At 40.4% G+C, this 18,681-nt stretch overlaps 1 protein-coding gene across 3 annotated transcripts in view; it reads left to right on the forward strand.

Annotated features, from left to right (window-relative positions):
• Positions 1-16,828, forward strand: part of KIAA1958 — a 125,112-nt gene extending 108,284 nt beyond the window's left edge. For 2 of the 3 annotated variants that reach the window (XM_024996333.2, XM_024996331.2), the window contains 2 exons: positions 422-594; positions 14,990-16,828. In XM_024996333.2, coding sequence (XP_024852101.1) covers positions 422-594; positions 14,990-15,796 — 980 coding nt within the window. In that variant the 3' untranslated portion in view covers positions 15,797-16,828. Of the gene's footprint in view, positions 1-421; positions 595-14,989 lie in introns of those variants that run through there. The other variant, XM_024996329.2, reaches the window with a different exon arrangement.
• The last annotated feature ends 1,853 nt before the right edge of the window (positions 16,829-18,681 follow it).

Here is an 18,681-nt window from a genome sequence, read left to right on the forward strand (position 1 = left end):
TTCTTTCCCTTCTTTCTAGTTGAAATGCTATGTTTTTCAGTGAAAATTTTAGAATCATTCTTTGTTTCTCCTTGTTCATTTTTCCACAACTGTTACTGTAATGCCTGCGTTAGTGCATCAGTTAGTATATATGGCAAAATTTGGGGGATTAAATCCAAGGATACTGCATGATTTAAAGTTAGAAATATATTTTTATATATATATACTATATTATATATTATATACTATATTCTATATATATATATATATATATATATATATACACACTATATTCTAATATAGATATACTTGATAGAAACTTTCTTTTCTTAAAGGGTTGTCTCCTAGAAGTTTTCTGTTATTTAACATGATCCAAAGATTTAATTCTCCAAAGATGGGAATGGCAAATTATTTTAATGCCTTTTATTGTTTTTCTTTCTAGCCTATTCTACTAAGCTCAACAAATTTCCTGTATTTAATATTAATGATGACTTGAATGATCTATGTACCAGTGCAGTAAGCCCAAACACGACCAAAGCCACGCGGTATGCCCTGAATGTGTGGCGATATTGGTGCATGACCAATGGGCTCAAAGATCACACAGACATCACCAAGGTAAGAAACTCTTGACTTTACTTCTCCTTACAGCCAGCTTTACTGAGCTTGCCTGTGTCAGGCAGGGTGCTAAGCACTGTGGGGAACATGGAACAGGTGCTTTCTGTCTGGGGAAACTTGGAAAAGACCCTAAAATAGAAAAATATCCACAGTACAAAGAAGAATTTAAATGCCAAAAAATCCAGATGGGTAAATTAATTTCACTTTGTTGAGACTGACAAAGGAATTGATACTTAAACTTAATTTTGTATTTTGAGAAAGAGGTAGAGTTTCAAGAGAACTGGATAAAGACATGAGTCTTCTAAATGAATCATGTAAGAAAGAGTAAAATTCAGAGGGACATATTCACCTGCCTGCAGCAGAGGCTTTGCGTATGGGAACAATGAACTATAAAAGCTGGATTCTCATAACCCTTAAATGCCAAGCTAAAATCTTATGAATATTGGCCACTAAAGATTTTTCCTGTGTTTCTTTATAAGGAGAGATTTTATTTGAAAGATGACTGCAGGAGCAGCAGGGAAGGGACTGTCGTAACAGGGAGAACACTGACCATAGGATCTGCAAGTGTCCTAAGGGTCAGGTGAAAGGGAAACACTGAATTTTTTTTTAACAGGAAAGAATGTAAGAAATGTAACATTTTAGAGCAATTAACTGGAAGTGATGAGCAAAAATGTATTTGATAGATTCTTAATTTTCCCAGTTGTAAAACAAGCTCTTAAAATCTCTTCTAACTTGAAATGTTTGACAGTTGTTAATAGAAGGAAAAATTCTAGGACGTATAGAGACAGAAGTCAGAAAGAAAAACACCAGTACAGTATATTAACGCATATATATGGAATTTAGAAAGATGGTAATGATGACCCATTACGTGAGACAGCAAAAGAGACGCAGATATAAAGAACAGACTTTTGGACTTTGTGGGAGAAGGCAAGGGTGGAATGATTTGAGAGAATAGTATTGAAACATGTATATTACCATGTGTGAAATAGATGACCAGTCCAAGTTTGATGCATGAAACAGGACACTCAAAGCTGGTACACTGGGACAAACCAGAGGGATCGGATGGGGAGGGAGGTGGGAGGGGGGTTTGATATGGGGAACACGTGTAAACCTGTGGCTGATTCATGTCAGTGTATGGCAAAAACCACCACAATATTGTAAAGTAATTAGCCTCCAATTAAAATAAATTAATTTTTTAAAATGTAGAACAAGAGAGGTATAAAATCACCATAGAACACCACAATGATAATTGCTACAGGCAAGATCCACTGGTACTGGCAAAATTAGTGGTGAAAGTTTAAAGATAAACAGGATTTTTGTGTTGCGTCAACGTAAGACCCTCTTAAATATGTACTAGAGAGAAATAGTAACTATTCAGAGGAGAACCCTGGCAGATGCCACTTTAATAGTGATCAAGATTAATATTTCCCATGTGCTTAGAACAACACATTGCATGTATGGGATTTTTTTCTTAAAAATTAATAACTTCAGTGTACTCATGATAAAAAAAGCAGACAAATCCAAATTGAGGAAAATTCTACAAAATGCTTAACTGGTACTCTCCAGATGTATCAAGGTCACAGAAGATATTAAGATAGAGAAATGGTCACAGTTCGGAGGAAACGAAAGCATGCTGCATTCCATGCGGTTGCAAAGAGTCGGACATGACTGAGCGACTGGACTGAACTGAAGGAGACATGACAACTAAATGAAATGTGGGATTATATTGGTACAGGAAGAAAATTTTACTGGAAAATGGGGAAATATGTGTAAAGTCTGAAGTTTAGCTAATAGCATTGCAAGAATGTTAATTTCCTGGTTTCAATAACTGTTCTGTAAGATATTAACATTAGGAGAAGCTCAGTGAAGATTCATTGGGGACTCTCTCTACTATTCTTGTAAGTCTAAAATTATATCAAATTAACATTTTTTTAAAACAAAAAAGAAGAGAAATACGTACTTTGATTTGGTTATGTTGCTGCTGCTGCTAAGTTGCTTCAGTCGTGTCCGACTCTGTGCGACCCCATAGATGGCAGCCCACCAGGCTCCGCCATCCCTGGGATTCTCCAAACAAGAACACTGGAGTGGGTTGCCATTTCCTTCTCCAATGCAGTAAAGTGAAAAGTGAAAGTGACGTCGCTCAGTCGTGTCCGACTCTTCGCGACCCCATGGACTGCAGCCCACCAGGCTCCTCCGTCCATGGGATTTTCCAGGCAAGAGTACTGGAGTGGAGTGCCATTGCCTTCTAAATAATAGATACATCTGCCAGATGGATATGTCAAATAAGCATTTGGGAACATGAATTTCAAACATGGGGGAAGTATTAAAGCCGGAAGTCTAGATTCAGAGGTGTTGCAAATAGAAGTCAAAGTTGAAGCCCAAAGGCGAGCGATACCTCTAGGTCTGGGTGATGTGTTTAGGGTACCAACTAAAGATAAAGTAGGAGATCCACGTTTCTACTTCTGGAAGCATGGTGCCCTAGATACTGTGAGGGACCTTTGCAAAAAGGAATGGAGTCATCCAAGGGCTGAAACTGAAGTGGTGTGAGATAAGCACATATGAAAATCAGGCTCTCCCCTCAGGGCTTATGTTAATAGCATCCTTTGAGGAAGGAAAGTGACTAGGAGTGAAACTGAGGAACCCTTTATTGAGAAGACCCTGAAAGGGTCTAAAGAAGTTCTAAGTCAATAACATACCCTGGCTCCTTGCAGAGTCATATGCTAATAATCTTTGAAGGAAAACATCCAACATGTAGATGCAAATTTTTCACAGGTTAATAAAGATCAACTAAATATGTGCTCATTAAAAAAAAAAAAAAAATCACGAGTCACTTAAGGAAATAAACCACCATGAATGAGAATGATTAGAAACAGAAAACAGATTTAGACAGCAGGAACTTCAGATAGTAGATTATAGGCTAAGCATGTATGTAATGTTTGTTGAAAGAATGAAAAGAATTATAAAAATGAACAAGCAACACCACACTAATCAAAATGATCCAGCAGATCATTTCCACTTGTGATCATAAGGGAATAGAAGGGCCCAGAATTACCCTCTGTAACAACCGGAAAACTGAGCAAAATGTTTGGAATAAGTCTTCCAACAGAGCAGACAACACAGGCTTGATCCCCAAGACGAGTGCCACCCCCTCTCAGGCTCTCTGCCTGGAGACAGTTTCTAAACTTCAGGGAAGAGAGGGGAGCCCAGACTGAGCCTGGCAATCTTGCTGAGTTGAGGGGAGACAGAAATCAGAACTCAGGGAGGATGGGGACATGAGAACAACTAAAAAGAAATTACACCATTCATTGAAAAGATGGAACAATTCCAGAATTTAATAATGTAAAATCCATAGTTTCTAGCATCCGATCAGAAGTTGCTATTCATGGGATGGGAACATGTAACCCAGACCCAGGAGAAAAATTAGCTAAATCTTTCACTTCCAACCAATTTCTTGAAGGAGATTTGCTCTCCTGCCAAAAACAACCAAAAAGCAGACAAATGATACAACTAATATGCAAGTTACTATGTAACGCACACAGGGCCGTGATCTCTGAGAGACGGGAAACAAGGTGAGCCTTAGGTGCGTCCCAGCGTGCTGCCTTGAGAATCTGCGGGGCTGTGGTGCAGGGACAGGGCATGCAGGCAGAGCCCAGCACCCGTGCTGAGTTGAGGAAATGGAGCTAAGAGTCCAGAGAGACCCAGGTGACTAGAACTGTCATAACAGAATATATGAAAGTGGAGTTACCCAGAAAGAAAACCTGAGGGAACTGAACATATTCCATCTCAAATATTGAGCTGAATACTGATCAACATCTGCATGTGAGGAAACTGCCTGAGGAGGGCAAAACGAAACACCTGAAGAATGAAAGGTGTTAGAACCTGGGGCTCCACCGAGCTGGAGATAGTGCCTCTCCCCACCGGTCAGACTGGAGAGACCTCAGGATTCACTCGGTAGAGTATTCAGAGAGGTCTTGCATCACATGTGGAGAAGAATTAGCCATGGAACAAACTTTGCTGTGATCCCACCCAGCAAATCTTAAAAGCAAGACCCAGCTACATGAAAAGGTAGGACATCACTAATCATAGGGGAAATGCAACTCAAAACCACACTGAGCTGTCACCTCACATCTGTTGGGATGGCCATTATCAAAACAGGAACTACCATACAATCCTTTATCCAAAGGAAGTGAAAACATTAATTCAAAAGGATATATACACCCCTCTGTTCATTGCAACATTGTTTACAATAGCCAAGACATAGAAGCAGCCTAAGTGTCCATAGATGGATGAAGAATATATGGTGTATATACACAGTGGAATATTACTCAGCCATAAAAGGGAAGAAAATCTTGCCATTTGCAACAACATGTTTGAACCTCGAGGGCATTATACACTCAGTGAAATAACTCAGACAGAGAAAGACAAATACCATGTGATCTCACTTTTATGTGGAATCTAAAAGCAAAAACCTCAGAGCACACAGAGCAGACTGGTGGTTGCTAGACATTGGGAATGAGGGGTATTGAAATGGGTGAAGGTAGTCAAAATGCCTGGGGATGTAATGTTACAGCTTGTTGACTAAGTGAATAAGACTGTATTGTGTATTTGAAAGTTGCTAAGAGAGTAAATCTTAAAAGTTCTCAATACAAGGAAAAAAATTAAACTATATGTGGTGATGGCTGTTGACGAGATTTATTGTGGTGATCATTTTGCAATATATATATATTTCAAAACATTATTTATATACCCAAAACTGATACAATGTTATATAGAAATTACATCTTAATTTTTTAATGAAGAAAAAGCAAGACCCAAAAGGATCCAACAGTTTCTAAGTAATTTAACTATGTCCTAGAGCAAACCTTAACGACATTTATAGGATTATAAAAATATCCAGACCCCAAGAAATAAAATTCAGAATATCTGACAACTAAGCAAGAATTTGCAGACATGCCAATAAGCAAGAAAATATATCACTTAAAAAATGAATCAATCAAAACCAATCCAGAACTGATACAGATTTTAGAATTAGCAGACAAGGACATTAAGCAGTTATTTTGACGAAGATAAAAGCACATGAAAAGATGCTCAACTTCATTAGACCTCAGGGAAATGCAAGTCTAAACCACATGAGATTCTACTTCACATTCAGTAGGAAGATTCGAATGAAAAAGAAAAAGATAATAACAAGTGTTGAAATTGGAACCTTCATATGCTCTTACACGGTACTGGTGGGAATGTAAAACGATGCAGCTGCTTTGGAAAGTCTGGCAGTTCCCTAAAAGTTAAACATAGAGTTACTGTATCACCCAGAAATTCCATTCATGGACATAAACTCAAGAAAATTTAAAACATATATTTATGCAAAAACCAGTACACAAGTGTTTGTTGTAGCATTATTCACAGTAGCCAAAATATAATCCAGACAACCCAAATGTCCATCAGCAGATAAATGGATAAACAAAATGTGGCATATCCATACAATGGAATATTATTTGTCAACAAAAAGAAATGAAGTACTGATACATGGCTTACAGCGTGGATGAACCTTGAATGTGTTATACTATGTGAAATCTCAGACACAAAAGAGCAAATATGTCTTATTCCATTTATGCAAAGCACGTAGAACAGTCAAGTTTATAGAGATAAAAAGTATAATAGAGATTACTAGGGGTGGCGGGAGGAGGAAATGTGGAGTTACTGTTTAATGAGTACAGTTTCTTTTTTAAAAAATTCTGGAAATAAGTAGTGATGCGAATGTACTTTTAGTGCCACTGGATGGTACACTCGTAAATTATTAAGATGGTAAATTGTATGTGTATCTTACTGTAATAACCTAGCAAATCAATGTAAATGTAACAATTCACCTTCATTCATAAAAATATAAAAACTCATCTATTCTCGTAGGCCCTCATCACCATTTCTTCAGCCCTTAACCTTAACGTTTTCTAGGCCAGAGGATCTTGTCTTCCAGACTTTGTGAAGTCGCTATGAAGACAGTTATCTGTTACTGGGAAGCTTTCCACTTCCTTGCAGGAACCCGTGGAAAGAGCCGCAGCCCCACAACCTCCACAGCTTAGGTAACATACATACATCCCAGATGGTGAAAATATCTCACCTGTCCAGTTGAGTGTGCCTTCTGGGTAGTTTCTCCTGTGTTGTCTAGAGGAATGTGGATGAAGAAGAAAATGTATTTCAGTCCTCTGTCTCACATGGGCCACTTAAATATTTTTAATGATAAATTCTTAAGAAAAGCCAGTCTCTTAGAGAATCAGCAGTATTCAGTTAAAAGGAATTGTAGCATCAAGGTCTACAGTCTTTAATCTCACTTTTTTGGTCCCAGTGCAAGGTATTTTGAGTCTAGTTGTGTCTCTAAAGATAGATATAGCTAGCAGCAGACAAGATAGTTACAGCTGTTGATCATGGTCTGGCAGCTGGCTTCTCTGGTGGCACAGACAGCATAGAATCCACCTGCAATGTGGGAGACCTGGCTTTGATCCATGGGTTGGGAAGATCCCCTGGAGAAGGAAATTTCTACCCATTCCAGTAGTCTTGCCTGGGAAATCCCATGGACAGAGGAGCCTGGCAGGCTTATAGTCCGTTAGGTCACAAAGAGTCAGACATGACTGAGCAGCTAACACTTCACTTCAGACCTCAAATTTAGTTTCTGTATTTTTTTAAGGAGGAAAGCAAGGAATCAGATCAGACTTCAATTCATCTCAATAAGCAGAATGAACCCTGCCAGTCTCACTCTTTCATTACTCTGTGGTCTACTACATGTGTTCCACAGAGTGTTTTTTCTTCATAAATGTAATCTAATCCTCACTAATACGTCTTTCTCAAAGTTGCTGTCTCATTGATTTATATATTCCTTAGCCTTACTGAGAAAATAGAGTCTCTTGAAGTTTGTATCTGTCTTTCTCAATAAATGGAAATTTGGTAGCTACAAAAGTGAAATCATTTTTGTTGTCAGCAATGGTTACTTGAAGATTTGTTTTGTTTTCCTATTAGAGCATATATAGTTCATGAGCATTTTCTCCACTTTCTTCATCCCTTGTTCAAGATTATCACAAAAGGAAGTTCAAGGCATTCCCCAAAAGTAACTCTTGGTTTTACATGTCTTACAATTCTTTAAATTGCCAAGGATTACTACATAGTTCCAAAACTTTGGGATTTATCAGCAAGTCAGTCTTCTTATACTGTTCTTTCCTATTTAGAATCGTCTGCCCCATGACCAAGTTCTTATTTCTCTTTGGTCATTTTCACATCAAGGAAGCCAGGTTTGCAATCCATAGTGAATTTAATGTAGTAAATCTATTCAGAGTGGCTCATGGAGGGAAATAGTTTTTGGCAATGTCTTCATAACAAATTAAAGACCTGGAGGAATGACCATCATCCAAAACTCAATCTGAGAAAACGAAGGAGGCAGCCAACATGGGCCAGAATGAAGAGTTTCTTGTGTGCTGAGAATATAAATTTTGTGACTTGACATTTCTCCAGGAATTGCTTTTGCTGTAATTTTTCTTTGAAACTTGTGGTATAAATCAAGAGAAATGATCTGTACCCTAAGTCAGCTTGATTCTCTTGACTCTGAGGTTAACTCTTTGCTTTAACCCACGTTTGTCCATGCATGGGGTATCAATGATAACAGTTCAGACCTGCTAGTGGGGATCTTCAACATAAAGAACCAGTTGTGTATGAGATGTCATTCTTGCTTTCAGGAAGCTTTCAGTCCACTTTGAGAGACCTATAAATGGGGGGCTTCCCTCATGGCTCAGTGGTAAAGAATCTGCCTGCCAATGCAGGAGACATGGGTTGAATCCCTGATCCTGGAAGATCCCACATGCTGCGGAGCAACTAAGCCCTTGTGCCACAACTACTGAGACTGTGCTCCGGAGCCTGGGAACCACAGCTAGTGAGCCCACGTGTCTGCAGTTACTAAAGCCAGCACACCCTAGAGCCAGCAGTCCATGCAAGAGAAGCCACTGCCATGAGGCCCACACACTGCAACCAGAGAGTAGCCCCCATTCTCTCCTAACTAGAGAGAAGCCAGAGCAGGAATGAAGCCCCTGCACAACCAAAAAGAAAGAAATAAACACAGTTATTTGTTCTAAAAAGATTCATGAGATCCCACTTGAGAGAGTAACTTGCTCAGGGAAGCTTGAGTAGTCTTCTATTTTGAGCTAGATCTGAAATTAGGAATAGAGGTTTTCCAAATAGAGAAGATTAGTGGGGGAAAAAAGCTTTCTAGATAGAGGAAGTAGCATATGCAAAGACTTGGAAGCATGAAAGAGCCTTGTGGTTTATATGACTGGCACAGAGTTCAGTGAGGCTGGAAAGCAGAGTATAAAGAAAATTATCACACAAAAAATAGATGTCCTTTTCATCATAGGGGACTAGAATGCAAAAGTAGGAAGTCAAGAGATACCTGAAGTAACGGGCAAGTTTAGCCTTGGAATACAAAATGAAGTAGGGCAAAGGCTAACAGAGTCTGGCCAAGAGAACCCACTGGTCATAGCAAACACCCTCTTCCAACAACACAAGAGACGACTCTACACATGGACATCACCAGATGGTCAATACCAAAGTCAGACTGATTATATTCTTTGCAGCTGAAGATGGAGAAGCTCAATAGCAAAACAAGCTCTACAGCAAAAACAAGACCGGGAGCTGACTGGAACAGATCAAGAACTCCGTAATGCACAATTCAGACTTAAATTGAACAAAGTTGGGAAAACCACTACACCGTTCAGGTATGACCTAAGTCAAACCCCTTATACAGTGGGAGTGACAAATAGATTGAAGGGATTAGATCTGATAGACAAAGTCCCAGGAGAACTGTGGACAGAGGTTTGTAACATTGTACAGGAGGCAGTTATCAAAACCATCCCCACGAAAAGGAAATGGCAAAATGGTTGTCTGAGAAGATCTTACAAATAGCTGAGAAAAGAAGAGAAGCAAAAGTCAAAGAAGGAAAAGAAAAATATATCCATCTGAATGCAGAGTTCCAAAGAATAGCAAGCAGAGAAAAGAAAGGAGGAGCAAGAATAGCAAGGAGATCCTCAGTGATCAGTGCAAGGAAATAGAGGAAAATAATAGAATGGGAAAGACAAGAAACCTCTTCAAGAAAATTAGAGATACCAAGGGAACATTTCATGCAAAGATGGGCACAATAAGGGACAGAAATGGTATGGACCTAACAGAAGCAGAAGATATGGCAAGAATACACAGAGTCAGTTGGCACAAATACAGAGTCAGTTCAGTTCAGTTGCTCAGTTGTGTCCGACTCTTTGTGACCTCATCAGGAGAACTGTACAAAAAAAGATCTTCATGACCCAGATAACCATAATGGTGTGATCACTTACCTAGAGCCAGACATCCTGGAGTGTGAAGTTAAGTGGGCCTTAGGAAGCATCACTATGAACAAAGCTAGTGGAGGTGATGGAATTTCAGCTGAGTTATTTCAAATCCTAAAAGATGATGTTGTGAAAGTGCTGCAATCAATATGCCAGCAAATTTGAAAACTCAGCTGTGGCCACAGGACTGGAAAAGATGAGTTTTCATTCCAATCCCAAAGAAAGGCAATGCCCCAAAATGTTCAAACTATCGCACAGTTGCACTCATTTCACATGCTAGCAAAGTAGTGCTCAAAATTCTCCAAGTCAGGCTTCAGTGGTACATGAGCCAAGAACTTCCAGATGTTCAAGCTGGTTTTAGAAAAGGCAGAGGAGCCAGAGATCAAATTGCCAACATCCATTGGATCATAGAAAAAGTGAGAGAGTTCCAGAAAAAATTTACTTGTGCTTTATTGATTATGCCAAAGCCTTTGACTGTGTAGATCACAACAAACTGTGGAAAATTCTTAAGGAGATGAGAATACATGACCTGCCTTCTGAGAAACCTGTATGCAGGTTGGGAAGCAACAGTTAGAACCAGACATGAAACAATGGACTGATTCAAAATTGGGAAAGGAGTACGACAAGTCTGTATATTCACACCTTACTTGTTTAACTTATATGCAGAGTACATCATGAGAAATGCCGGGCTGGATGAAGCACAAGGCTGGAATCAAGATTGCCGGGAGAAATATCAGTAACCTCAGATATGCAGATGACACCACCCTTATGGCAGAAAGTGAAGAGGAACTAAAAAGCCTCTTGATGAAGGTGAAAGTGGAGAGTGAAAAAGTTGGCTTAAAGCTCAACATTCAGAAAACGAAGATCATGGCATCCAGTGCCATCACTTCATGGGAAATAGATGGAGAAACAGTGGAAACAGTGTCAGACTTTATTTTTTGGGGGCTCCAAAATCACTGCAGATGGTGATTGCAGCCGTGAAATTAAAAGACACTTGTTCCTTGGAAAAAAAGTTACGACCAACCTAGACAACATATTAAAAAGCAGAGACATACCTTGCTGACAAAGGCCCATCTAGTCAAAGCTGTGTTTTTTCCAGTAGTCATGTATGGATGTAGGGTTGGGCTATAAAGAAAGCTGAGCACCAAAGAATTGATGCTTTTGAGCTGTGGTGTTGGAGGAGACTCTTCAGAGTTCCTTGGACTGCAAGGAAATCAAAACCAGTCAATCCTAAAGGAAATCAACCCTGAATATTCATTGTAAGAACTGATGCTGAAGCTCTACTACTTTTGCCACCTGATGCAAAGAGCCGATTCGTGGGAAAAGACCCTGATGCTGGGAAAGATTGAAGACAGGCAGAGAAGGGGACAACAGTGGATGAGATGGTTGGATGGCATCACTGACTCTATGGACATGAGTTTGAGCAAGCTCCAGGAGTTGGTGATGGACAGGGAAGCCTGGTTGTGCTGCAGTCCCTGGGGTCGCAAAGAGTCAGACACAACTGATCAACTGATCTGAACTGAACGGATAGGAACAGGATGGGGAGAGGTCGTGGTGTCCGTCTTTGCAAGCAGTCTACTGTTGTATGGAAGCAGATTGTGAAGACTTGCATATAAGGGAAAGATTTGGAACTTATCCTAAGGGCAACAGGAAGCTATCAGAAGTTACTTGTTTTATTTTTAGACACTAAGGTAATGGGATTTTCTGCTCAAAACCTCTTATGTAAGAAACCAGCGCTGTACTGCAGTCCCCGTGGTTGCCACAGAAGCCGTTAATGCTAGTAAGTGGTCCACCCTTTCGTCAGTTGTTTGCATCAAGAGTGGGCCAGTCGAAATCCTCCCTTCATGTTTTTTGTTCTACTGAAAATAAGGGTTGGCCTTTTGCTAATATTTGAAGCTGTGAGATAGAAACCTTGTGGAGTGCTAGGTGGCTACATAAAGAAAGCTGCTTTGTACAGAGAAGCAGAAGGTGAGAGATGGAATCCTGAAGGCCTTGGAATCCACCAATTCTGATAGCCCTCTTTGCCTAGGCGTGTTCAAGTCTGGTCTCTCTCTCTTGTAACCACAGGAATCCCAGCTAATACAAAGAGAGGTTAACACCTGCACGTAGGGAGTTTCAAATGACAGCATAAAAATCTGAAACCAGCTGAGTTTGGGGTCATTGTAATTGAAAGTTATATTAACTCTTACTGGTATGTGAGAAAGCTACTGCTTTTTATATTTTATGTGCAGCTACTCTCCTCTTTCTGATGGCTTTTTGACTGAATCTCTTGGAGTTTCCTAGACCAACATTTAGATTATCAGAGAGGTTATATTTTGTCTTTTTGCTTTCCTGTATGCATATATACGTGTGTGTGTGTGTGTGTGTGTGTGTGTGTGTGTGTGTGTGTGTGTAATTTCTTTTTCGTCTCTTGGTCAGAATCTTTAGAGCAGTGTTATGTAATAGCAGTGATATTCATCATTCTTATCCTATTCCTCACTTCATGAAAAAAGATTTTAATGTCTTCATCTTGGGTATAGTTTTTATAGTTCATGTCTGTAAAATAGTCTTCATCATACTGAGAGGGTATTTTTTCTTCCAATCTGAGTTCAGTTTGAATTTTTTTTCTTTTAATTTATTTTTTGGTTGCACTAGATCTTCGTTGCTGCACACAGACTTTCTCTAGTTGCGGTGAGCAGGGCTGCGCTCCGTCGTGGTGCTCCGGCTCCTCATTTCGGTGGCTTCTCTTGTTACGGAGCGCAGGCTATAGGTGTGCGGGCTCCGGAAGTTATGGCTCTCGGACTCGGTAGTTGGGACTCTCAGCTCGAGAGCACTGGATCAGTAGTTGTGGCATACCGGCTTAGTTGCTCCCAGACATGTGGAATCTTCCTGAACCAGGGCTTGAACCAAGATCCCTGGCATTGGCAGGCAGATTCTTTTATATACTGTGCCACCGGGGAAGTTCCTAGTTTGGGTTTTTAAAAATTTGAAATGGGGTAGCACATTCTTTCAAATAATTTTTCAGTAATTATCAAGTTCATATTACTTTTCCTTAGAATATGGAATAAGTTAGTTACCTTATTTATTACGTTTGAATCGTCCTTACATTCTGTCATAATCCCTGCTGGTCTCAATGTCCATTGCTTTCCTGCAGTCCTGAATTTGATGTGATATCATAAGCAGCCCAGAGCCATGTCCTTGTTTGCATGGTTCTAACATGTATACATTTTGTTTAACATTTGTGCCTTGCAAAACAGAAATCACCAGTATTTTACTTACTACATTTATACTCATATACTTTGTTTTTTGATATAATATCTGACAGAGTTGGATTAGGGGAAAAAATGAAGAACGCTTCTTTTTTCTGTGCTCTGAAATTGTTTAAATACAAAAGAAAAGCTGAATTGACTCCATAATGCCATTTCTTTATGAGTGACATCCATCTTTGGCAATCATTTCACTCAGATCTTTTACCTCTTATTGAACCAACTTTGGTAACTTATATTTTACTAGGGAATTGTTCAGGTTATTTATATTTTCAAATTAATATGAATAAAGTTTATAATATTCGTTGTTTTTGGTACTTATAGTCTTTCTCATTCCTGAAATTGTCTATATGTATATTTCCTTTTCCTTCTCTTTCTTTCTGTCATATTTGCTAGGATCTTTTCCAGTTCATTAATTTGTTTTATTTTTATTGATTCATTCTATTTTTGAATTTGATCTACTTTTTCTAGCCTTTTGTGTTGAATAATGTTCTCATATTTTCAATAAAGTATCTAACAAAGTCATTTAAGGCTGTGATGTTTTTGGAATGTATTTGGACACATCTCGTACATTTTGATATCTAATGTTTTCAGTTTGGTTCATTTTATTTTACTTTACAATATTGTATTGGTTTTGCCATACATCAACATGCATCCACCACGGGTGTACATGTGTTCCCCATCCTGAACCCCCCTCCCACCTCCCTCCCCATACCATCCCTCTGGGTCATTCATTAATGTATAATTCTGTTTTTATTTTCTCTTTGACCCAAGGGCTCTTAGAAGAATGAAAGTTACCTGTATAGTGTCTACTTTTAAAACATTTTGTATTGAGACGATCTTTTGTCCTAGAATGTGTATTCAACCTAAATTGACAATGAGCAGGGTCTGGTTTTATCTTTATGACTTCCTCTTGAAAGTAAAGCTTTCTTTCCAGCCAAGCTTCCTGCTCCTCCTACCATACCTAAGGAGCAGTCTTTAATTGTCAGTATAATCATTAAGTTTTTCATATCTTCTGAGCAAATATTGATATTGAAACTCTGTGGAGCATTAAGTCAGAGATATTTCCAGACTTATTCAGATAAATTCAGGTAAAAAATCAAGGCAAAATCTTGCTGTACAAATTGCACATGTCAGTCGTCCTTCTCTATAGAATGTTTCATACCAGCTGTGCCACACAGTGCAGAGATCAAGGAAATTAATGTTGGAATGATTCAGTTTGATCAGTTTAATTCAGGCATGGTTCAGAGAGGATGGTTGGATTTTATTGAAGAGGAGGGAAGGAAATGATTTGCTAGAGAAGAGAAGAAAGGGCTTTCCAGAGACAAATAGTTACAAAGGCCAGTAATAAAACATATGTGTATGTATACTTCTGTTGTGTGTATATGTGTTCACTACTGTTTACAAACCCTTTCATGTCCACTACTTTAAGCATTACAGTAATTCTTTGAGAAGGTATAATTATTGTTTCCTGTCTTGTTGCTTGAAACACTGGTGTCTAAAGAGCCTAGTGTGGAACCTAGATCTCCCTAAGCATTACAATAATTCTTTGAGAAGGTATAATTATTATTTCCTGTCTTGTTGCTTGAAACACTGATGTCTAAAGAGCCTAGTGTAGAACCTAGATCTCCCAGCGTGAGGCCCACTGTTTTTTCCATTATTTCATGCTAAGAAGGCAGCCCTCTAGAGGGTTGTCCCCAGCACAGCCCCCAGTGAGGATCAGGAGAAGGAAGGAGGGGTCTGGCTACCTGGGTGTCCGCAAAACGTGTAACCTCAGTGTTTGTCTCATTTGAGATCCCTGCAGTGAAGTTGAACGAGTTGCTCGAGAACTTTTACGTCACCGTAAAGAAGAGTGACGGCTCAGACTTCCTGGCCACGTCACTGCACGCCATCCGCCGAGGCCTGGACCGCATCCTGAAGAACGCAGGGGTGGGCTTCTCCATCACCAGCAGCACCTTCAGCTCGTCCACCAAGAAACTCAAGGAGAAGCTGTGGGTGCTGAGTAAGGCAGGGATGTCAGGGGCCCGCTCTCGCAACATCGTCTACTTCTCCGTCTCGGACGAGGAGGAGATGTGGCAGACGGGGTGTCTGGGGGATGACAGCCCTATCACGCTCCTGTCCACCGTGGTCAAGTACAACAGCCAGTACCTGAACATGAGGACGCTGCAGGAGCATGCCGACCTGATGTACGGCGACATCGAGCTGCTCACAGACCCGCAGAACCATTCCTACTTCGCCCGGACAGACAGCGTCAAGCGGGAGAGCCGGAGCGCTTCCACCCGCGTTTGCCATGGCAAGATCTACCACGAGCATTCCAGGGGCCACAAACAGTGTCCTTACTGCCTCCTCTACAAGTACATGTATGTCCACCGGCCGCCCACCCAAATGGAGGCCAAGTCCCCTTTCTACCTTACAGCCAGGAAGGAGGCTGCAGACATGGGCAGGGTGTGGTATGAGGAGCAGAGGATGGGCCTGCGGTCTCTTCGGGGAGTTGTCCCGAACTTAGCCAAGAAGGTCAAGCTGGAAAACTGTGAGAACTTCACCTTCGTCTCATTCACTCAGGTGTCCAGAAGGCTCAGCTCCCACAGCTGCTGCCAGTGAGTGCCCCCTGCGTCCCGGCCACTACCCGACTCATCCTAGTCAGGGGGCGCTCCTCCCTGCAGCCAAGGCTAGAGCTCCGAGGCCGCCGGGACGACCATAACTTCATGGTCAGGGTGTGGGACTTCCTGTTTCTTTGACTTCAGATTTGTTTTTTTAACTGAAAGTAGACAAGTGAAGATTTAGAATGTTTTATCCAGATGTGTGTCACCTCTGTTAAATTATAGAATCTAATACAATGTATAAATGACTACATACACAAGAGCAAAGAAGTTCATTTTATCTAGTGCCTTTTTAGCACAGATTTTCTCAAAAAAAGAAGAAAAAAAACTTTCAGTAGTCATTAAAAAAAAAAAAAATCCCAGTAGCCTAGTAGCTTTAGAATGTTTTGAAGACTCTAAACACTTTAATGAATTACAGTAAGGATCTAGGAGGAGAGAGGCAGACAGGTTAACTACTTCCGGGAGAAAACTTGTGCTTGGCACTCCTCTCTGTGTTTGGTTGGTGGATAACTTGACCCTGCAGAGCATGCAGCCTTGCTTGGTGGAAGGTCATGGAGCTCCACTCAGTCATGCTGATAGAAAAGCAGGGCTGCTCTCAGCCCTGGGAGGAACTTGAGCTCTGCATCAATGGAGACAGTTTTATGAAAAAAGATTAATACACCAAACAGTGCTTGTGAGAACAAGATTTCCAGTGAACGAGGTGGTTCGAGGGAACATCCTGCAGTGAGAGAAAGTGTCTTGGAAAAGCGATCTGTGATCAAAACGTGAAAAACCTCCTGAAGCAGAAGTGCCTACATTTTCTTTCTCAGTGTGCTGTGAAAGCTGTTTTCGTTTGAACACTGTTTAGAGGTTTTTTGTGGTTTTTTTTCATCTGTTCTTTGTGCCCTGCAGTGTTCTGTCAGCATATAGCACTGGATCTGTAAAACAACTGAAAGTAATTTTCAGGCTTAACCAGGAAAAAAATCCAACAAAATAAGCTGCAAAGAAAAAAAAAATCCCCAAATGTGTTTTTATTAAAGAGTTTTGAAGTATATTTGTCAAAGTATGACTCTTTCAGCCACAAGAGATGTCATCATTTGAGGTTGGCACCAATGCTTGGCACACGATGATATGCCAGCCTACCAGGTAAGCAAACCCAGCATCAAGGACATAATGGTAAAAATCAGACCGGTGATAGGCTATTAACAGTGTGAACACATTTCACTCAGGTGGGATTTAATCTGACCATATGTTATTCACACATTAACAGAAAGTTACAATAACTGCTCTCAATTATAAATGAAAAAAGGAACCCAAAGAGTACTAATTGATAAAAATAACTTCTAGGGAATCTTCATTTTGTATCTGAGGAAAGACTGCCACAACCTCACACCATTTTGTTCCTGTGTGTGCTTTCTAACCCACAATTAAAATTCCAGTATACGTTCATTTTGCAGGAGTCCTAAAATTAGTCATATTTCTTTTTCAAAATTTTGTTTCAGTATTAATTGTTTTTAAAAAATCATTCACTGGCCCTTGAAATATGTAATACTTCCTTTACTGGAGAGGACTCAACCAATGCTGCCTTAAGGTTTCATGTTATTCCCTTTTTAGTTCCTGCAACACTTATTTTATTAGTTGATCTTTCCTGAATGTAGATTAACTTTGGTATGTCTCCATCTGTGTGTAAATAACAGGTAATATGTAATAAGCAGTATTATAAGCTATTGACTACTGTTCTGTTGTGGTTTCCTATAGGGATTTTAGGATTTTGATTAAAAAGAGACAGAACCTGAGGTACAGTTTCCCTCACTTGCTGAACACCCAAAGGAAATTTCACTTGAAGATAGCAAATGGTCATTTTTCTTGTCAGTACTGCTCTTAAACAGAAATATAACCTATGTGAAACTGTTGGGCAGAGCCTGCAGCCTAATTAATAAGACTTCCATTTTTATTTTAAATAGATTCAAGAAAAAATTGCCGTTAGGTGTCGCTGGGATCTTTTCAGATTTTAACGTTTCCAAAAGTAGTAATAACTGATCCAGGGGCTATAATCTTTCTGTCGACAGTGGCTTTTCATCAGCTGCATAACAGTCTCTGCCTCAGCTTTGTCGCTTATCACCCATGTGGTGAACTTTCAACCCTCAGAGTTCTAAAGGGGATGATTATGATTAGAGTCAGGAGGTAGAATCCCCAGTGATGCCTGATGGAAGGAAAGAGTCATTATCTCATTGTCCGAACTGCCCTTCATCAAACTGCCCTAAATGCCCTTCCCGTTCCTCCTTGGGGACTGGGAGTGAGAAAGAGCACATGTATCAGGTGCTGCTCTGCGCCATCCACTGTGTATTTGTATGTAGGGGTGTGTGTGTGTGTGTGCACACACACTTTAAGCTTATAGGTAGGAACACGTAATAAACCCGCTAACCTGGCAAACACCTGTCCTGCTACACGGCTGTGTCCACGGTCAGACGATCTAAGGGGGCTGCGTAGCTAGCTCGCTAGCCTTCAGAGCTCAGGCCGTCGTTCTGTCTTTTCAGCCAGCTCTAAATCATACCTGCTGGGATCTCGGGGATTTTCTCCTCTTGGCCTGATAAGCCAGCGGAAGGGAGAACCCCAAGAGAAAAGGGGAAGGTTATGAGTACTTTCTCCACTTACCTGTAGTTGTTGTTTTTTTTTTTAATTCATAAGTGGAATTGAGTAGGGGGAATTGGCATGTTCACAGAGGCAGAAGTTGCCGTGGCTCCTGTCAGGAATGGTGGGGCTGAAGGTACTTCGGGAGGACCCCGCAAGGCCTGTGGGTGAGCTCTTGCCTGCAGTGTTTCTGCATCTGCTCTAAAGGGAGCCCTGCTTGCTTGGTACCTCCTCCCCAGAATCTCCCCAGTCTCCCCTGGGAAGTTTATTCTGCCA

This window comes from Bos taurus, chromosome 8, assembly GCF_002263795.3.
Source record: "Bos taurus isolate L1 Dominette 01449 registration number 42190680 breed Hereford chromosome 8, ARS-UCD2.0, whole genome shotgun sequence".
Lineage (NCBI taxonomy): Eukaryota > Metazoa > Chordata > Mammalia > Artiodactyla > Bovidae > Bos > Bos taurus.